Source organism: Pan troglodytes, chromosome 17 (assembly GCF_028858775.2).
Source record: "Pan troglodytes isolate AG18354 chromosome 17, NHGRI_mPanTro3-v2.0_pri, whole genome shotgun sequence".
NCBI lineage: Eukaryota > Metazoa > Chordata > Mammalia > Primates > Hominidae > Pan > Pan troglodytes.
Genome location: NC_072415.2, coordinates 62,805,739 through 62,828,208, shown reverse-complemented (window position 1 = coordinate 62,828,208; position 22,470 = coordinate 62,805,739). Strand labels below are relative to the sequence as shown.

General features: G+C 38.0%; 1 protein-coding gene across 19 annotated transcripts in view; it reads right to left on the bottom strand.

The window, feature by feature from the left end:
• DCC (DCC netrin 1 receptor) overlaps positions 1 to 22,470 on the bottom strand; it is a 1,196,048-nt gene that overhangs the window by 766,734 nt on the left and 406,844 nt on the right. For all 19 annotated transcript variants that reach the window (XM_512137.8, XM_063795721.1, XM_063795722.1 and 16 more), the window contains exon 2: positions 13,562 to 13,882. In XM_512137.8, the coding sequence (XP_512137.2) occupies positions 13,562 to 13,882 (321 nt within the window). The remainder of the gene's footprint in view (positions 1 to 13,561; positions 13,883 to 22,470) is intronic.

The following is a 22,470-nucleotide window of genomic DNA, read 5'->3' as shown; positions in this document are numbered from 1 at the left end:
CTCATAGCCATTAATACATGAAAAAACTAGGCCCAGAACGTTTCCACAGTTGTCCCACGTTTGCAGAACTAGTGAATGGCCAAGAGATAGATTCTGAGGCTGACTAGCTCTGAAGCCTGTGCCCCTAACCACCGTGTTACCCCACACAACTAGCAAGGTTCTGTGGAGTCTCACTGCCTAGGGAAGCTAAGACAAATGTAACATGGTCTGTGTCTTTATGAGATCTTTGGCCAGGGAAGGAGGCGTGTTTGTCTAGGAGCCTTGTAAGGATACAGTGTAATATGCTCCATGCAATGACAGAGGGAAGGATAGATTACGGTGAGCACAAAGAAGATGGAGCCTCTCCTAGTCTAGGGGGCCAGTTAAAGGTTCCTGAAGGTGGGTTGCAAGAACTGAGTCTGAGGAAAAAAAGGCAAGAGCTAGCATGATGTATGAGAGAATAAGGCATACAGAATAAAGGGTGCAAAGCCGTGGCACCAGAATGCACATTTATCAAATTGCTGTAAAACATGAAGAGATGAGTATGGATTTGGTTACAAATGAGGCTAGAATCTGGGTGCAGTGGCTTATGCCTGTAATCCTAGCACTTTGGGAGGCCAAGGCAGGAGGATCACTTGAGGTCAGGAGTTCAAAACCAGCCTGGCCAACATGGTGACCCCATCTCTACTAAAAATACAAAAAAAAAAAAAAAAAAAAAAATTAGCCAGGCGTGCTAGCACATGCCTGTAATCCCAGATACTCGGGTGGCTGAGGCAGGAGAATTGCTTGGCTTGAACCTGGGAGGCGGAGGTTGCAGTGAGCTGAGATCACATCACTGCACTCCAGCCTGGGCAACGTGAGCAATGATCTGTCTCAAAAAAAAAAAAAAAAGAAAGAAAGAAAAAAAAGAAAAGAAAATGAGGCTAGAGGCATAGGCAGGACTCAGATGCTAAAAGACATTTAGGCCACCAGAAAGAGTTCTCATTCTTCTATGGTATGCTGATGTGACTCTATGGGGTCTGACATTATATACAGGGCCTGAAAAATTGTTATTTTGGACCTAAGAGGAATCCCAAGATAGTTCATGGAGTGATATCTACTAGAAACTTCTTTTTACAGACAGCAGAAGAGACACAAATCAGTACATGGAAAATTGTCTTAGACTACATGTATTACTATAAAGGAATGTCTGAGGTTGGATAACTTATAAAGAAAAAACGTTCATTTGGCTTTCGGTTTTGAAAGCTGTGCAAGAAACATGGTGCCAACATCTACTTCTGATAAGGGCCTCAAGCTGCTTCCATTTGTGGCAGAAGGTGAAGGGAAGCCAGCATGTACAGACATCACATGATAAGAGAGGAAACAAGAGGGAGAGGGAGGAGACACCAGGCTCTTTTTAACAACCAGCTCTCCTGGGAACTAATAAAGCAAGAGCTCATTTATCACTGTGAGGATGGCACTGAGCCATTCTGAGAAACCCACTGTCATAACACAAACACCTCCCATTAGGCCCCACCTTGTGGATCAAATTTCCACACGAGGTTTGGAGGGGACGAATATCCAAACCATAGTCAGAAACCCAGGACATGGATGAGATGCATTCCTCTAGGTTTCCATGTATAAGATTCTCTCTGACAAATGCCTATGGCTATTCATTAACAGTGTCAACTTGTCACTATTCTTATCAGAGTAGGCAGTAGGCTTCAATGATATTTACAAGTTAAGAAGAAGCCAGCTCTATATGCTCAGTCAATAGCAGTAAAACAAATCCTGGCTTACAATGTTTAGGTCCAGGCTAATAAAATGCTCTTGAATATACCAGTTTCTATCAAAATGTTCATACCGTTTGATTAAGTCATTACACCACTAGGTAAGAAGAAGACTTGTCAAAGGTATGTACAGAAGAGCATTTACTAAATACAAGAACATTCATTAATGAATTATTAGCAAAAGCAAAAATTCAGAAACAAATAGAATAGCTTTCAATATGTGAATCATAAACCATGAAATATTATGCAGGAATTAAAAACCATGAAACTGATCTGTAAGAACAAATATAGGAAGATGCCCAAGATATATCATTAAGTGAAAAAACAAGCCACAGGATAATCAGATAATCTCATTTATGTTAAATAGCAAAGACAGGAAGTAGATAAGTGTTTTCCAGAGCAGGAGCAGAAGGGGAGATAGGAGTGATGAAAATGTTATGGAATTAGATAGTGGTGATGGTTGCACGATTTTATGAATATTCTAATAGTGACTGGATTATATACTTTTAAAGGGTAAATGTTATGGTATATAAACTATTTCCCAATAAAAACAAATAAACAAATCCCAGATATTCACAATGTGTATACTGAGGTGGAAGAGAACATTTATTTTATCTGCAATTACATATTCCAAACCTGGCCACTCCTGGGCTGGGACATAACTGGAAACAACTTTAGAAAAACAGCCACAAGGTTGGCTCATGGAGTGCCCAATGCACTGTGGGATTCAAAGGATGCTCCTGGAACCTGTGCCTTCTGCATCAAAGAAATACTAATTATTTTTTATGTCATGTTTCAGCCTTTGGAGATGAATTCCTTTGCAAAAGGGACCACAAAAATCCAATCCAATAAAACCAACCAGCACTGAAATTTAATGTTGAAGCTATATAGGCTTTATTAATCTTTAACATACTTTCTTAAATAGGTTTCTAGTTGGTGAAGTGTTTCAGGTAAAATCTTAGTAAATGAACCTGATGAGCAGCCTGTTTCAAGGGTGATAAAGCCTCAGGGTTACAATGAAACTGATTTTTTAAAGCAGATTTTTAAAATGTGTATGAAAAGAACAGGAGTTATAAATCAACAAGCAGATTTTATGACCGTGGTGTTCATCAGTAGATTGAAGACACAGAAGCTTATCTAGGAAGAGCCATCTAAATGGAAAGGTGTGTGAATGTGTCTGTGTACTGTGTTTATATCTAAATATCTCTGGGTAACCTAAGTTAGGATATAAATAGTGTAAACTCATTCCTTTACAGATCATCATGGGAAATATGCAGATGTGATAGAATACAGATCCTGTCACACAAACTATATCCCACATATATGACCATCTTTTTTTTAAGTTGTGATCTCACTCTGTTGCCCAGGCTGGAGTGCAGTGGTGCAATCACAGATCATTGCAGCCTCAAACTCCTGGGCTCAAGCAACCTCCCACTTCAGCCTCCTAAGTAGCTAGGACTGCAGGCACGTACTACCATACCTGGCTAATTTTTAAATCTTATGTAGAGATGGGACTTTGCTATGTTGCTCAGACTGGTCTCAAACTCCTGTCTTTAAGTGATCCTCCTGCTTCAGCCTCCCAAAGTGTTGGGATTACAGGCATGAGCCACCACTCCCAGCCCCAGATATACTGAGACCTATCAAATATTTTTTAAATTTTTGTTTAAAAAATGTTTTTTTTTTTTTTTTTCGAGATAAGGTCTCACTCTGTCACTCAGACTGCAGTGCAGTGGCACGCTCACAGCTTACAGCAGCCTTGACCTCCTGGCTCAAGTGATCCTTCTGCCTCAGCCTCCCAAGTAGCTGGGACTACAGGCATGCACCACCACAGCCAGGTAATTTTTTATTTTTTTGTAGAGACAGTGGTCTCACTATGTTGCCCATGCTGATCTTGAATTCCTGGGCTCAAGCAATCCTGCCATCTCAGCCTCCCAAATGTTGGGATTACAGGCATGAGCCACCATGCCCAGCCTATCAAACTATTTAAATGTAACTTTTCTCCGACACATGCTCATTGGGATTCTGAAGGTAGACATGCTACTCTGAGAAACCAAACTTTGAGGCTTAACTGCCCTCCAGAAATTAGAACTCCATAGCTCCATCTGGCCCAATTAGAGATACCTGAGTTACATTTCAAAATAAGCGCTAGTTAAGAACCTGTGATAAATTCTGTGGACCTAAAAGCTGCTCCTCAGATGCTGTGGAAATTCTTTTTTTTTCCTTCTTTTTTTTTTTTTTTGAGACAGAGTCTCATTCTTTCACCCAGGCCAGACTGCAGTGGCGCTATCTCGGCTCACTGCAAGCTCCGCCTCCTGGGTTCACGACATTCTCCTACCTCAGCCTCTCGAGTAGCTGAGACTACAGAGGGAATTTTTCAAACAAGGTTTTTCAGTGGAAGTGCTTTGACCTTTGAGGCTAAGGCTCTGTCTTTTAACAGGAAACTTCCAAAGAACTCTGGGCTAGAGCACTAAGAGTCACAGGTGTGTGTGTGTGCATGTGTTTGTGTTTGTTCATTCCCAGTATAACATAGAATGAAGAGATAAATTTGGAAATTTGGGACCTGCTCTGATTATTGAATTTCTATCAGAAATATTTATCATTGCTGTTTTATTGTTATTGTTTCATGTTAACTTCATGATTCAAGGTCCAAAACAACTGATTTGCTAGGTCAAAAATATGTCGCTCTTGCATGAATCCAAATGGCTTTTTCTGATTTATTCTCTTACCTCTACCAAATAATAGGCAAATTTAGCAATGATAGGCGTAATGACTGATATGATTTGACAGTGTCCCAACCAAAATCTAATCTTGAATTACCATATGTTGTGGGAGGGACCCTGTGGGAGGTAATTGAATCATGGAGGCAGGTCTTTCCCATACTGTTCTCATGGCAGTGAATAACTCTCACAAGATCTGATGGTTTTAAAAAGGGGAGTTACCTTGCACAAGCTCTCTCTTTGCCTGCCACCATCCATGTAAGATGTGACTTGCTCCTCCTTGCCTTCCGCCATGATTGTGAGGCCTCCCCAGCCATGTAGACTGTAATAAACCTCTTTTTCTTCCCAGTCTCTGGTATGTCTTTATTAGCAGTGTGAAAATGGACTAATACAATGACCAATGTATTAGACTGCTTATTATAGAGTATGCAGATATAGATTATAAATATAAAGACTGTTAACAATAACTTTTTACAGGGAGATAAGTAATTGTGTTCACTAACTGTATTCATTACTTTCATCTATATATACTGCTTATGACAGTACACGTTTAAGATGGTTGAAGTACCATACACTGAGATTTTCCATGATTTCCTCTAATTAATTTACTTGGCTTCCAGGACACATTCTAGATTTTGATGTCTCTTTACTTTGTAGAAAAGCTTTGTATCTAATATTAATATCTTAATTCAAATGTGTTTGCATATAATTATTGAGTTTAAATAATATATTTTACCATACACATAAAAATAGGAAAAAAATCAGTACCAGAAATAGGTTCATAAAGTTATTATCCATCATTATTTCATCAGAATTGTATAACTGTGCTATCTAATGTAATGCTACAATTATTCTACTTAATGATGGGGTGCAGGACATGCTACACCAAAATGTGGTGGTTTGGAGGTCACTCTCTGACTATCTCCCACCTTTCTATGTGAGAGCTGTCCATAAAAGAAACCCTCATGTGACAGGAGTCCTGCCCCATAGCCAGGGGAAGTGATATGGTCTGCTTCTCTGTCCCCACCTGAATCTCATCTTGAATTGTAACCCAAATTGTAATCCCCACGTGTTGTGGGAGGGACCTCGTGGGAGGTGATTGAGCCATGGGGGTTGTTCCCCAATGCTGTTCTCATGATAGTGAGTTCTCATGAGATCTGATGGTTTCATGAGTGGCTTTCCCCCTCTTCACTCTGCACTTCTCTCATTCTTCTCCTTCCTGCTGCCATGTGAAGAAGGATATGTTTGCTTCCCTTTCCACCATGATTACAAGTTTCCTGAGGCTTCCCCAGTCCTGCAGAACTGTGAGTCAATTAAACCTCTTTCCTTTATAAACTACCCAGTCTTGGGCAGTTCTTTACGGCAGTGTGAGAACAGACTAATACAGGAAGGAATATCATACAGAGGTGCAGACAATTATTTGAACAACCAGACCTTACTCAAGTTCCCCCAGTTTATTTCCATTTGTCTATGCTCTCTGTCCAATCATGTTTTTCCACAATTCTCCACTTCTCTTATAAGACTTAGCATAAAAATATAAAGCTTTCCCTAGGGGTTTGGGTCTTCATTTCTGAAAGTTACTTGTGTATAACTTTGTTTAAATAAATTTGTTATGCTTTTTTCTTGTTAATCTGTGTTTTGTTAAAGATTAACAAGATTAACAGTGTAATATATTTTCCTTGTGATGTAAAGGAACAGATATTACATTATTTTCTCTCACATTACTATGATTTGAATCTTTTTTATCTCGACGTTTTTCAAGAAACTTAAATTTTTGTATTCCAAAAAGGTTTTCTAAAATTCAAAAGAGTTTTTGGTTACTATTACTGAGTTGTGTTAGATGTTTCTCTTGCATTTTCATTACAGTACCAGCAAAAATCAAACTGTAGATAGCTTAAGAGTTGAATAAAAGAACAGAGCTCTTAAGATACTGATTAAATTTAGAATGAATAATTAGCTATTTCCATTGTCACATGAATTAGAATTCATAACAAAGAAAAGGAAATGAAAGGTTGAAATTTTTTTTAGGTTATTTTGTTGATGTTTCTACTATAAAAAGCCTTGTCAAGTTCTCTATTGTAAATTTTATAATGTAGAAGATGTCTTTTCACTCTGCATATTTTTCAGGAATATATTTCTATTTTAATTTTATTGCAGAGTTAATTGACTTAGGAAGGAGGCAACTAAAACCCTACTCTTTAAAATGCAAATATTTAAGTTGAGGGTGTGGGGGCTGTGTGATGGAATAGGCATTGGGGAAATACTGGTGATGGCTGTATCTCAATTTGATTTAGCAATAAAATTAAAAGAAAAATGATAAGACTAGTAAACATACAACAGTTACTTATAAGACCACATTCATTTCTTATTTTTTCTTTCTCTCATGCTTTAACTACAAAACAATAGGAACATTTAGCTAAATGAAGATCATTAAGTCATTAAGAATTATGGAGTCAGAGCAATTTAATTTTCTGCTTATCATTTGAAAATAAACAATATCTCTATAAATGTAAAATGGAAAGCTCTGCACTGTAACCAAACCTTCCCATATAGAATTCTGAGCATATTCAAGGGCCCTGGGATACATTTTCCAGACTGCTGCACAGGACGAAGTTGACCTTCTAGGCAAAATTCTTATATTTGCTCCTGTAGAGAGAAGGAATATAAACATTTTTCTTGGTGTTTCCTTTATATAACATTTGAGTGACCTGAGGCAATGTGGTTTATTCTTCCTTCTCTTCAGTTAAGGTTTTTTTTTCAGGTTCTTTTAAGTAAGAACATAAAGGTCAGGTTATCATTTCACAAAATGCTTCATTCTAGCTTCTCTCACCATAATATGCTTTCAGTAATTATTTCATAACTCATTTAAATGGGAGGCATTTTAGAAGAGAATCCACTGAAACAACTCCTCAAGTAATTAATTATTTTTTAAAAACACAGGGGAATTTTAATTATAATGCAGGTGTTATTTAAAAGCAGAGTGTGACAATTTGCATCTTGAACATCTATTGTAATAGGGAAGAAAAAAATATGTCCCTGAATGAAATAACAAGTCAAGAAATGCAATTTAGTTGGCCTTTTATTTTCTTGATTTTTAAGAAGCAGAAAAAAAATATGCAAACTTCGCCTGAATTGTAAAACCACTTAGAAAGATAAAAGATTACCAAATTGTGTTCCTAGAAAGATCATTATTTATGAGCTTATTTTAAAAATTATACGCTGTCTGTTTTTCTGACACAGATTTGTCATGTGTCACTATTGAATGTATAGCTATGATAGCAAAATCTTCTCATCTTAGAAGAAAACATCTAAATCATAGTGTTTCCCACAAGGAGTTGACATTTTTAAGGGACTAAGTGGATAAATCAATTTTCATTATTATCATTATTACCATTATTGTTATTTTCCTTAATTTGTATTGTGGAGAGTTTCATTGATTAAAAATAAATGACTGATTACATAAGAAATTGTTTACAGCATTCTGAAATCTAGTCCTTAGATTGAGAAGCAAAGTGATAAGGGAATAAGTGTGCATCTGGATTTAGACTATCTAAGTCCCAATCTCTGGCCATAGAGCTCTTAGCTTTTTCCAGTAAGTTCTTAACCTGTCAATTTGGGTACTTAAATCACAGTTTCTGAGCATTACAAGGTAATGTATACAGATTCACTTTCTGAAGCAGAAACTGCTATAAAAAGCAAGTCAGTGGTTTTAATGTTAAAATGTAAATGCTCAAAAATTAACAAAGACAAATCTACCTGGACACAAATACAATATAAAGTATCCAGCAGTCAACATTGCTTTACCCTTGGAGGAGCCTGTCCCACGCCATCCCCAGAAGTATAAATGCAAGCAGAAGTACCACTTAGGCTCCAACCGTGCTCCTTAGAGTGTGCAGGGCAAGTCAGTGGACAAGGAGCTGTGTGGGTGGGTAGGTGTGGGGATGGGTGGACAGGGGGTCATGGTTGTATAAAAAAGCAAAATAAAATGGGATTTTTATGTTTATTCATAGGAAATCTGTTGTTATCTAGTCTTCTTACATATTAGAATTAATCCCTCATCCCCAGGAGGGTACCAGTTGTGTTAAACTCCAAGTCGAGACCAAGTGAACTCCCATGAACCAGCTTCAGTGAATCTTTTTCAGTTGAAAAGCCATTAAGAAGGCTGAGAGGAGTGCCCTGTACATGTTTCGGAAATGATTGCAAGGTCACTCAATCTCCAACGCCTGCTCTGGTCAGTACAAACTGTATTGATTGCATTAACATAATAGTAGATCCACTTGTCAAAAATGAATCTTTTATTCCAAGGGATTTGGGCAGTGCTTGCCAAAAAATCTCCCATAGATTTAACTTTTTGAAAACTTAATTCAGGCTTGCCAGTTTGTGTTCACAGATTGCAAAGGCAGATATCTGATCCAAGATTACAATATGTATGTCTCAGGATTTGTTGCCTATTTTTCATTGCCCTGAAAAAAATATTTTGCATCATCACATGGGAATATTGAAAGTTGTTCATTCCTAATAATTATTAAAATAACACAATAATAATCATTGTTAGTTCTATTTATACTATGGCTGTCATTGAATAAGAATCTACTCTGCACTAGAGCTTTACATCCTAGATCTTGTTTGAAAATTACCACAGCCTTGGGAGGTAGGTTATTATTATGTCTGTTGAACAGAAAATACTCCAGAGGCTCAGATAGCTGGCAACGTTTAGAGTAGGGAAGATGTGCTTGGCCAGATGCAAGTTCATTTTCACGGTAAGGGTTAGGGAAGGAATGAAGAAATGCTCATGCTTTTTCCTTTTTAAGTGGCACTTGAATATTCCCAAACAGTCAATTTTCTAATCACAAAGTTTTCAATAGTTAATTAATTTGTAGGCTATTGAGATATAAAGCAAATTATTTCAACTCAGTTTGTTAAGAGTATGTTTATGTATGCATATATATGGGTGAGTTTGATCTGCTGAAATCCAGTGAAGAAGGAGGAGGAGTAGAAGGGAGACAAAGAAGAGAAGGAGAGGTAGAGAGGAGGATGGCAACAGCGGAAAGCTCTCTTTATATGGCATAAAGCCCCATGTCTTCATTGGTAAGGCAAATGTCTACTATTAACATGACATACTTTGCTAGATACACAGTAGAGGGGATGGTAGGAAAGCTTCATAGATAAGTTCAGCGCTGCTTCCCTTCTTCAGCTGTTCTCAGTCTAGAGGACTAAATAGAAGTACGCATGGCACAGAAACACTGCAGCATTTTAGATTAGAGCTAATTGGATACAAATAAAATTCCCAAATTTCAGCCAGTATGATGAAGTTGCTTTCAAACGGAGACTTAATAGCCCAGGTATTCTTTACTGATAGAACTCAAAATGACTAGAAATACTGATAGTCAGTAGCCTGTTACTTTGCAACTTTTAACAAAATGTTGGATGGAATGATAGTTCTTCATTTATCTTTCCTACTTTCCTTCCCTCTCCAGCCAAGTGTGCACTCAAGCCTTAAAGAGCACTTGAGAAGCTCCTAGAAAATAGGATGAATGGTGCATGGCAAGATCATTCTGTAAAATGTGCTGACTGATTAAAGACAGATTTCATTTGCTACACTTCTTTTTATCAAAAGACACTTTGAGAAAGCAAAAGTGGAAGAGGGACATTATTTAATATGGGCTCTATACAGCACCTGAGAGTACAAAACATTTTGTTGTTGTTGTTGTTTTACCCAAGCAAAGCCTACTGTTACCATTTAGTGGTGACTGGTTTATTGAGTGCTAATGCTTTAAAACTGAGATTAAATCAGGTCCATGGTCTTTATTACTGGGAAGATATATGCCCCTTGTGAATTCTAGTGGTTTGGCAATCTTAACCTCAGCAGACATAACATTGATGTATTCTGTGTTGCCAAACAGCATGGTAAGTGTTTAAAATGCTGTGAACAGCCTTATTGCCTTGAAATGATACAATCTAATATGAGATTTTAACTCAGTGACTGAATCCGTGTGCCTATCCTTGTACAGAATACTAAAGTCCAAGCCACTGTATTTTAATATCTCACGGAGAAGGAACTGTTCTTCATTTCACTACTGAAAGACAGCACATGTAAACGTGAATGTAGATTGCATGAAGACTGAAACTGCAATGTAACAGGCCATTTTCATTAACAGTGCATAGGCAGCTGCCTTTCGTAATAAAGCATCAAAATATCAGCCTGCTTCATTCAAATCAGCAGACCTCTTCCGGCCTTGCGGACAACTGATGGGTGGGATCTATGAGGCCAGAAATTCTCTAGTGACTGAAAGTCAAATTGTCCCCTTTCCACTTCATTTGGAGCATTCTGGGAAAGCTGCTTTTACCAAATCTGAAGGATTTATTCCACTTGTTTCTCCTAATCAATCATAATTAACATTAACATTCAGTTCTCTCTACACTTCATACTCATCAATCAAATTTCAGACACTCATCACTCCAAGGTTCCAGTTACTTTATAGCCTTGATTTTCACCATCAGGATGTCACCTGGCCTGTCTCCTGAGTAGAGGGGGTTTTCTGCATCTGCACCTCAGTCTGTCATTGCTAAAGCAGACCAGGGACACTTTGAGGTAGAGTGACCCACTGTCCTGGTTTTACCTGGCACTGAGGTGGCTTCCCAGGATATGGGACTTTCAAGTGCAAAAGCCAGGTCAGTCCAAAGAAAAGCAGAATGGCTAGCGAGTCTACCTCTAGGTAAAATCTGGCTTAACTGACTATGGAAAACTCTGCCTTCATCAGTTTGGGTGGCTATCACAAAGTATCATGGACTGGGTGCTATCACAAAGTATGGACTGGGTAGGCTGTAAACAACAGACATTGATTTCTCAAAGTTCTGGAGGCTGGAAATCTGAGATCAGGGTGCCAGCATGATTGGTTTCTGATGAGGGTCCTCTTCTGGGTTGCAGATTACAGACGTCTCATTGTATCCTCACATGGTGAAAGGAGCAAGGGTGTTCTGTGGTTATTTTTATAACGGCACTAATCACATTCATGAGGGCTCCACCCCATGATCTAATTATCTCTCAAAGGCTCCACCTCCCAGTGCTATCACATTGGGGGTTAGAATTTCAATATACACATTTTAGGGAGAAAAAACATTCAGTCTACAGAGTTCTTAGTGGAGAAAAGAAGCTACAGAAGAGTGGTTTGAAGCTACATATGGGAATTAACCACATATCTATGAGATGTAATTCTTTATAGCACCACCTGACAAAATCACATCTTTCAGATTTCAACTTTCTCAAACCCTCACTAGGAGAGTGCATGAAGGAGTGGTGATTCTGCCCAATTGTCCTGTTATTGATGAAAATGAGTTATTCTGATCAGTCTTCCAAGATGAGACTAGACTAAGTAGGACCTGGGAAAGAAAACCCATAACAAATGACTAAACAGCCTATGATTCAATTTTGTTTTTATTGAGAACTAAAGATTACGTTGAAAGCAGCCCTACAAATCTGCTTACCCATTCATAACTTAAATTTATTTCAAGTTCAATCTGCTTGCCTTGCTTTATGGTCAATATAAAAGTTAAAAAAAAAAGACAGGTTTTGGTCAAATCATTATAGAAACAAGTAAAAAAACTGATTCTTCACTTTGCAGGTCTAACATTTCAGGGGCCAACAGAAATAATTATGAGCTGCCTTCTAACCAGAAGAGTGGGGCAGAAATAGCAATATCATGGGTTCCAGAATGGTCAGTACCATTTTTTCAGGGTCTACATGACTTCAGTGTATCCAGGTGAAAACAAAAACTGTTCATCTTATTACTCAGCTGTTGAGCCAACATGTTACCAAGCGTTAAGAAATTTGGAAGCACTAGAAGGAATTTTTATTTCTTACTTGACATGTATATGTTGTAGGCCATGCCACTATAATTAAAATAAAATTTACTCTTCTTAAGGCCCCACAACAAAAAAATGGACTCTGCAAAAGTTTAGCATTTAATGAAACTGTAAAGTAAAATTAGCAAATTATATTTTCTAATATTTTTCTGTTAATGAGAAGTCCTCCCTTAGATATAAGTAGTAAGTCAACTTGAAACAGTTTTGTTTAAAAAAATAATCTCATAACATTATGCAGCCAGTTGAGGTCCTATGACTGTTTTCTAAGATAATTTAAGGAGAAAGGTCAGTCAAATCCATGAGAGAATAAACATGAATCTTTTTACATCTTTCCTTTTTCTTAAAAATGTGCGTTGTTGGTGAAAATGTAAATTAGATAGCCATTATGAAAAATGGTTATGTAGCTTTCTCAAAAAACTAAAATTAGAATTACCATATGATACAACAATCCTACTTATGGGTATATATCCAAAGGAATTGAAATGAGGGTATATAAGAGATATCTATACTCCATGTTAATTGCAGCATTATTCACAACAGCCAAGATGTGGAATCAATCACGAATGGGTAAAGAAAATATGAGATATATATATATATATATATGTGTGTGTGTGTGTATATATATGATATACATACACACACACAATGGAATACTATTCAGCCTTTAAAAAGAGTAAATCCTGTTATTTGTGATAACATAGATGAACCTACAGGATATTATGCTAAGGGAAACATGCCAGGCACTGAAAGAAAAATACTGCGTGATCTCACTTACAGGTAGAATCTATTATAAAAAAGTCAGACTCATAGAACTAGAGAGCAGAATGGTTACCAGAGGCTTGGGAAGATGGGGCGTGGTAAGGAATGGAAAGACGTTTGTCAAAGGGCACAAGGTTTCAGTGAGAGAGAAGAAATAAGCTTTTAATATCTATTGCACAGCATCGTATATATCAAAATTGCTAAAAGAGTAGATTTTAAATGTTCTCACCAGAGAAAAGAGATAAGTATGTGGTGACAGACATGTTAATTAGCTTGATATAATCAATCCACGATGTATACATACATCAAAACATGACATTGTACTTCATAAAAATATATAATTACTTGTCAATTTAAAATTTAAAAGATTTTTAAAATGTACATTATTTCTACAAAAATTATTTTCTCAGCCCCAAAAATGAATAAGAAGAAGAGAGGAAGGAGGAGGAGGAAGAGAAGGAAGAATCCACCTACCTGCTACTGCAACTTTTGCTGTCCGACTAATAATTGAGCCAGAATCTCCTAAAGATGCCTCACATTGGTAAAGTCCCTCATCTGGCTTGTGGTGTCTGGAATGAAGTATGTTTTGTATCAGCAGAGACCCATTTGAAAGTTGCTGCTTCCTTTCATCCATTCCCAAGGCTAGATGAATGCCATCTTTCTTCCACTTGATCACTGGAACTCCTCGGTCAGACTCCGCGGAGCAGTCGAGGAGGACATTTCCTCCCCGCATTGTGACGGCATCAGAAGGTTCTGAGAGGAAGCGCAGTGCTGTGAAAGCTTTAATTTGAAAACCTGGAACAAGAGAGCACAGGGAAATATGTTCATGTATTCAAATAAATCTCAGGCTTAGATTCCCTGTCTTTTCTTTACAAAGCTTTTCACAAAAGCTGAGGGCTTTGAACAATGTCCAAGAATAAATAAAAACTAAAATCAAGGATATTATGTTAAATAAGCAAAAAAGTACCCAGTCGAGGTAATCATAATTAAGAAAACAATTGGCTCCACAAGTTAATATTATGAGAAATTACAAATTCATATGAATCCTGGCATGCTTATTACCACATATCAGTCAGTACATGAAAATTTAGACAGAAAAAACTAATATTTTCCAAATAAAATTAGATATTTTAAAGTAGCAATAGTTATTAGTGTGGTAGCTAAGACTTTTGGGGAGACTATTTCTATCTCTTCATTCTGATTATGGCATCCATTGAAATTTTTAAAAAATCCAATCTGATACAGGGTTCTATGAGAATAAAAGTCAACTCTGAACAGCATGGGCAAAGTTATTTAGGACAAAGCTCAGGTGGGTTTTAAAATAGGTAAATCCCACTGGCAGAAGCAAGTCAATAAAGCTACTACCTAAAATCACAAATCCCTGAAGGGTCTTAATTTTCATCCAAATGTTTCTCATGGGCTTGGAAATCTAAATAAATATTACAGTTGAATTTGTTTCATAAACGTAAATGAACATAAAGAATCAACCAAGGGTAATAGAAACTCATTTAAGAATCTTGAGGGGAGGAAGCAAGTATAATCAGTTAAAGTATATTGTTTTCGAAGCTGGCAGTATAGCATTTGACAGAATACTCACATGTTGAGTCAAAGACCTTGACAAGGTTTCAGGAGGTCATTGGCTCCACCATTTGCTCAGACAGGTGTATACTTAAATCATTCAAGTCAAATTACTTTCAATTTCATTTTGAACAATCTTTGGGGCTAGAGATTCTACAATGTCCCTTGGTATCTTGTTTTCAATATTTAATCATTTTAAGAGTCTAACTGAATTTTCTTGCTGATGTTTAATCCCATTTTCTCCTGAAACACCTTGTGTGAAAATGCAGAAGAGATGGACATTTTCTTTAAGAGCCCTTTATTTGTTTGAAATGGCATTTCATTTCTTAAAAAATACCACCTAAATTATGTTTTAGTCTTCATTTTTTTTTTCCACGATAGCAACCTTGACTTCATTAGCTTCCTTCATTTTTCTGTAATGGGAACACTTTTCGTTGTACTTTGTAAAATCATTCCAATCTTCTGTCATTTAAAAGGCAGGCATCTAAATTGCAGGTAATTCATATTCTCATAAGGGGTTAACTCATACTGGTCCTGATGGACAGAACTATTTCTATCTTTGTACACCCCATTTTACAGTGAAGAGAAAGCAGAACAGCTTCTTACGGTTTCTCCCTGGTTTTATTTGCTTCGTTCCTGCAAACTCAATTTTTCTAAAACTTACGTTTGAAGTCTGTTATTCTGCCCAATGATGTCTTGTGTCACTCACTGTCATATATTCATTCCTTTCACCTTGGCCACTCACTCAGAAAGCATCTGGAACTTTGCTTGAATTAATATAAATTGTAAAATAATGGTGAGCACATAACTCTACTATAGATGGATATTGATAAAGATCCCAGATGACAGCAGCCTGGTGTCTTTATTTTCAAATAAGCTCCTTCTCCCCACAGATCCTTTTGGTGTAGTCAACCCAATTATAGTACATCCTGTTATTCTAGTGGGAAGTACATTGAATTGGCTGTCTGGATATCTAGCCTTAGGTCTTGGTTTTATCACTTCAAAATTCATGACTCAGAAAGGTCTTTTAAGCCCTCAGAAACTCAGTTCCTTCATCTGCAAAAATTAAGAAGTTGAACTAGATGATCTCTCAGTTCAACATCTAGTTTGGAGGCTTTTAGAACAAGATTGAATTGAGAGCATCTGTCAAATGAACCCTGCTCTAAGCTTGCTGAATCACTGAAGGCTGATTTTGCTGAAAATACCTTTCCCATGTCTACGTGATCTCTTCCTCTATCAGAAAAGAAACACAAGCTAGCAAACCTGGCTTGAGAAACACTAAGGATGAGACAGCAGAAAGAAGTTCTAATGTCCTTGAATGCCAAGATATTTCGCTAGAGTAATACCCACAATTTCCATACAAGTAGCATTAATAAAGAAGAAATAAATTTGAAATTCAAGAGCAGGCAACTATATTAGAAAGCATGTATTGCTTTTTTGTTCTTCCCGGGGCCTATATTTTAAACACGACCTCATGTTAAGCACCTTATTTATGTCACAGAACACATAATACATTTAACACAGCTGTTTATGACAGCATGTTAATGAGCATATGTGCCCATTATCACACATAAATAATCCACTTAGTCTGAAACAAGGAGATTATGACAGTTTTCAGTGCTGTGAGTACATAGATCAACTTTAACACAATTACCCTTGCAGTTCAATGGCAATTTGAGTTTTTGTACTCTTTATAACAATTATATTTTGAATATATGGCTTTGGGATATAGGCACCTCACTGCTTTAAGTAACTTGCATTAGTGATTAGTTTTATAGAAAAGATGGATCCTGGTGAATCAAGTTAATTGAGAAATAGTAGATATGATTCTATTGGTCTCCTTTTCCAAGTTTCAGCTCATGTTAGTGACAGTGGCAGGAGGCAGACAAATTCCCAGGCAGACAGGGGTGGGTCCCCAGCAAAACCCAGCCTTCAAGCCGAAAAAAGCCTAAAGCCTGAAAACTGGGCTGCTGGTTCTGAATGGAGTCTGTGACCAGAGTGAGAACTTCTGTTCCTGTTTGCCTGTTCTTTCCTGATTGGTTCTTTCCGAATAATTCTTTTTTTTTTTTTCTTTTTTTTTGGGCGATGGAGTCTGGCTCTTTCTCCCAGGCTGGAGTGCAGTGATGCGATCTTGGCTCACTGCAACCTCTGCCTCAGGTGACCCTCCTGCCTCAGCTTCCCAGTAACTGGGATTACAGGCATGCGCCACCACACCTGGCTAATTTTTGTATTTTTAGTAGAGATGGCCATGTTGGCCATATTTGGCCAGGCTGGTCTCAAACTCCTGACCTCAGTTGTTCCGCCTGCCTCAGCCTCCCGAAGTGCTGAGATTACAGGCATGAGCCAATGGGTCCAGCCTGAATAATGCTTTTTAACCAATCAAATATTGCCTTTTCCATGGCTACCTACAGGCTGCACCTCCCACATTCTGAGCCTATAAAAACTCCAGACTCAGCCACACCTGGGGACTACCCACTGCAGATCGCCTCTCTGCCCAGAGATGTTCTGTCACTCAGTAAAACTTTTCTCCACCTTGCTCACTCTCCAGTTATCCAAGCAACCTCATTCTTCTTGGATGCAGGACAAGAACCTGGGACCCACTGAACATCAGGTGCAAAAGGAGCTGTAACACTGTAGCCCTCCAGCCCTCCACTGCTGCCCGAGTGGCCACCCAAGACGACAAGAAGCTGCAGTGGGGCCGGGCCAACCCAAGAGCCGTGGGCCAGAGTGGGGCAGCAGGACTGAATGAGCTGTAACACAAAGGAGCCGAAACACACTCCTGCCCACCCCCTGCCCCGTTCACTGTGCTGCATATGGCAGGAGGGACAGAAGAGCTGCAACCCTTCTGGAGGTGCAGACCTTGGGACTCCCGGAGCCAGAGCTCTGACACACCCTTGTTTGCTGGGCTACGGGAACAAACGAACGGTGACATGCTGTAACACCCTTTTAGGGCTCTGTGGTTGTTGGCGTCTCTAAGTTTTTTGGGTGTCACCGTGTTCCCCCAGTCCAGACACCAGCATCGAAGGCAGAATTTGCTTGCAGTACGCCTGGTCCAGCTGCCGCCTCACAGGGAACCAGCGCCTGTGCCGGCACCTAAAGCTGCCCGCTGCACTGCAGCAGCTGGCACACCTGGCTCTGTGCGGTGGTGGCTGGATTCCGCACTCACTCACTCACACACCCCTCACCGCTCCATGCCTGGCACGCCTATGGTGGGCGTGGGATCAGGGGTCGTAGCACGAGCCGACCGCAGCCTGTCAGACTGAGTGGGCAGAACCAGCCTAGCAGCCAGCTCGGAACCCAGTGAGGCCCAGGCAGGAGCGCTGCGTGTTGTGGAAGATTTCCGGCTGGCGAAGCGGTACTGAAAAATACCCTGTGTCATTAGGCAAGGCTACCTTTAACTTCCTTGTATTGCACACAGGCCTAAGAAATGTCCCACGAATACGTTACATTGACATCAATTTAGATCCCCCTCAACCCTTTCTCTTAGTGTACTGGTTCCATTTGGAGAGATTTTGCCCACCAGTATATAATTTCTTAATATAAAATAATTTTATAAAATGACTTCATCCAAGGATTAATCTTAAATCAACTACGCTGATTTAATGTATGAAGAGAGGAAGACAGAGATGATAAAACTGAAGAAGACGAGAAGTAGAAATACCTTTGGAGCCTGTGGCTCAAAAAGTTGTAGTCTGGAATTAGGTACTCAGAGTTCAATCAAAGTGTAGACCTCCTGGAAAATGCATGGAAGGAGGTCATGGGAAGGCAACAGAAGAACTCATTTTGAGAATCAAAACTAAACTTCCGATTTTACAATGCTGCAGAGAATTTCATATTAGAATTACAATGGTGAGGATTTCATCCAGGTGAAAACCTAATGGAGAAGTTTATTTTGTTTGGTTTTATTTTTAAGATGTCCAATGGCCATTCCCTTGAACCCTCAAATAGTTACATTTCCAAGCCTTGCTTCATAAAGAAAGAAATCCTTTTAACTCTGCCATAAAATTACTTAAGACAACTATAATATATTGTGGAGAAATAGACTGGAAAGTTCCCAAATCCCCATCCATTAAGAAACTTACACAACGGAGTCTGACATCAGAGTTCACCATAAAAATGAGTGTTTCCATCTCTCTCTCCCTCCAAATGTTGGTTTGGGAAGATTTCTAAATCTTTGGTTGAAATATAGGGATAAAGCCATATATGTATTTAACTATTGGCTAGCGTTTCTTATCTATAATGGTCTGAAGAAAAGTAATGAGGTGTCAGATCATCATTGGGCCTTCTCCTCCTCCTCCTCCTCCTCCCCTTACATTTCCTCCTTCTCCACCTCCTCTTTCTTCTCCTCCTTTTTTTTTTTTTTCTGTAAAATGATAGTTTGTAAGCAGATACCAAGATAGCAAAACCTTCCATGCTTCCTGATGAGGATATAAAAGAAGGCCTACCCTTGAGGAATGACCTAAGGGAGAACTTTTATTATCTATTTGTTTTAGTTTTCTCAGACATAAATAAGCATCGGAAATAACACTGCCAAAGACATTTCAAGTTTATATTAATTATCTATACATAGAGAATATTCTTAATATATTTTAGAAACTCACCAAAATGATCAAATAGTACAAATATTTCTCTAAGCTTGGTCCCTTTGTGCTTGCTCTCTTTATCATATTCTATTCTTCTTAGTTCCAAAGACCATTCAGTCGCAGAGGCAAACTAACTTAAAATGAGGTTTTTAAGGTATGACATTTTATCTACAATATCAAACATTGTTAAGTGTAAAAAATAATTCTCTGTGGAGTCAGAAATCTCTTTCCAGGTCCAAAATGTAAAAGCTTCTGGTTAAGACAATAGAAGCTCAAAATGAAATTTATAAGAAGTAGCTTGGAAGTGGGGAAAAAAGCTCCTACAGGATTTTGAGATTAGAAAATGTCATACAAATCCCCATAGAACTTGCTATGCATAATTTTATCACTTAAAATTACACAAACTTTCATTTTGGGGTGCTTAGAGTTTCTGATGATCCGTGAATCTTCATATCAACCCAGAAAACCATGCCACTATCATCCCTTCTTAGAAATAGATGCCACCACATTTGCTTCTTTTGGCTTAAGACAAATAAAGAGACCTCCATTGAAGGAAATAAAAATAATTCTATGGATGATGCAATATAATCTACTTTCAATGTATCAAATATCCACTACATGTACAACTTTAACTCTGGTCTTTAGCCCTGGAAAAAAATTATAATACTTGTGAGGCCATGCAATGGAGCAGGAATTTAAAAAACAAAAACAAACAAACATGAATTAACAGAATCCCTAAGCATATGTTAACTTCACTTGGTTTAGTATATCAGAATACAAATTCTGAAACAGTGGTTCTCAAAGTACAGTCCCTAGACTAGCAACAGCAACACCTCCTGGGAACCTGCTGAAAACGCACAATGTTAAGTAGAACAATGGTTACAAGAGGCTGGGAAGGGTAGGGAGGGGATAGACAGAGGTTGCTTAAGGAATACAAAATTACACTCCTTAGACAGGAGGAGTAAGTTCTAATGCTCTATAGCACTGTACTGTGACTAAAGTTAACAATAATTTGGTGAATATTTTCAAATAGCTGGAAGAAATGATTTTGAATGTTCCCAACCCAAACAAATGATAACTGTTTGAGGTGATAGATATGCTAACTAGTCTGATTTGATCACCAAACATTGTATACATGTAACAAAATATCAGCCTATATCCTATAAATGTGTACAACTCTTGTGTGCCAATTAAAAATAAAAATACATATTAAAATGCACAATTCTAGGCCCTGCCCCATACCTACCCAATCAGAAACTGTGGCAGTAGAGCCCAGCAATCTGTACTTTAAGAAGTCTTCCAGGGAATTCTCACGTTAACTAAAACTCTAGAACTTTGCTCCAAAACATCTGGTGGCCTGGATTGGAGCAAGGGGGTTCTTGTGTCCCTTCTACTATCTTGTCATGACTTTTCATATTTGAGGAATTTGTGTAATTTGGGTTGATTATTTTTCTAAGTAAGTAGGTGAACTTAGAAGGATAATCTAGAAAGGCAAATAATTGAACACTTATTTCAACACGTTTTATTAATATTTATTATATATTTCTCTTTGAAAGGCTGAAGTGGAGAAAGGATCAAGAAAGAGGACTATTGTTTACAATACCTAATCTTTCCTCTGTTACAACCAGCACACTGTTTGGGCCCCAAATGTCCTTACCCCATTAATCAAAATTAAACTTCCATGGTCATTTGAACATTTAGAATATTCCTTGGAATATTCTTGATTCTTCACATAAGGGGCTATGAGAGGATTTCTTCTAAACAGTGACAATAACTACAATCCTCTTCCAAAAGAAGTTTGGGTTCATCCAGTATTCTTTATCACATTGCCTTTCTTTTATTCCATTTTAGTTCCACAATATAATTGTAGACACTTACCAGGCTGATCTGCCCCTTAGTCTAGTTTAGTCTCTAGATGGGAAAACCACAATAGCCATTTAACTGTGCTGTAGCCTGAGGGTGTGCTTTGTGTATTTCCCATTAATGGAAGACTTTAATTTCCGCTAGACCAGAGAGAGAAAGTGTGCACTCACCAAAGGACCAGCACCTATGACTATTGGGGTTTCTGTGTAGCACTGGTGCCATTTTATTCACTTTGATAAGACATCAAAAAATATTGTCAGAATACATGGTCATATTTTTAAAAGAGGACATTCATTCTGCAGTTGCCAGAGACTAACATTTTAAAGCCATTTACGACAAATTTTTATTACTAAAAAATGCAAATCAGAAATGAACTAAGTTATGTGGAATTAATTCCTGAACTTAAATAATGTAAAAAAAGGCTGATCAGGAAAGAAAACATATACATTTTACTATGGGAATTTATTAAGGATCACTAAAATATAGGGAAGCTATGGATGAAAATTTAAGTGAAAATTTAAAAGGAACAGTCAAAGTTCCTCCCTCATTAGAGTTGCCAGATTTAGTAAACAAAAATTAAGGACACAAGTTATATTAGAATTTCATATGAAAAACAAATTTAGTATAAATTTTAGTATAAACATGTCCTAAATACTTATACTAAATAAATATTGCATAAGACCTACTTATACTAAAATATTATTTGTTATTTACTCAAAATCAAATATAACAGAGCATCCTGTATTTTATCTGAGAAACCTATCCTCCATGAAATTCCTTCTTAAGACCATAGCTAAAGTAAGCAACTAGCAAATAAATCCCTACTATGCTCCTCAGTTGTCACATATCTAGAGAAGAGTAAATTCTTGGAAAGCTAGCATGACTGAATCAGGAAGTGATTTTAGTGTCAGGACATTTGCTGACCAAGTGCAACACCACCAAATATTCTCAGCAAAAGGGTGCTGAACCGATTTGCTCTTGATACCCTGATTCTTCTTTTTCTCTTCCCTTTACAAGGAACTAAATCTGGAAATATAAAGGTAAGATGTGGAGTTCACGAAGCAACTGTCCCAGCTGAAATCTCTTAGTGAGCCCACACAGAGGCTCCACATCCGACATTCCGAGCACATGGCATCTTCCACAAAGCTGAAGAAGCTTTGCAGAGATCTGAGGTTTTTAAAGGGCAAGAAGTGTGTGCCCCAGGCAACTGCCTGAGTGTCCTCTGGCTAAATCCAATGGTAAAGAACAATAATAAGGGCTAAGTTGGAGCGGGAGAGTAACTTCCTCATTCCTTTGTTGCCCCAAGAGCTAACTCTCTAAGGCGCAGTTTGATTTTGCTGTGTGATACCGGGCAAATTG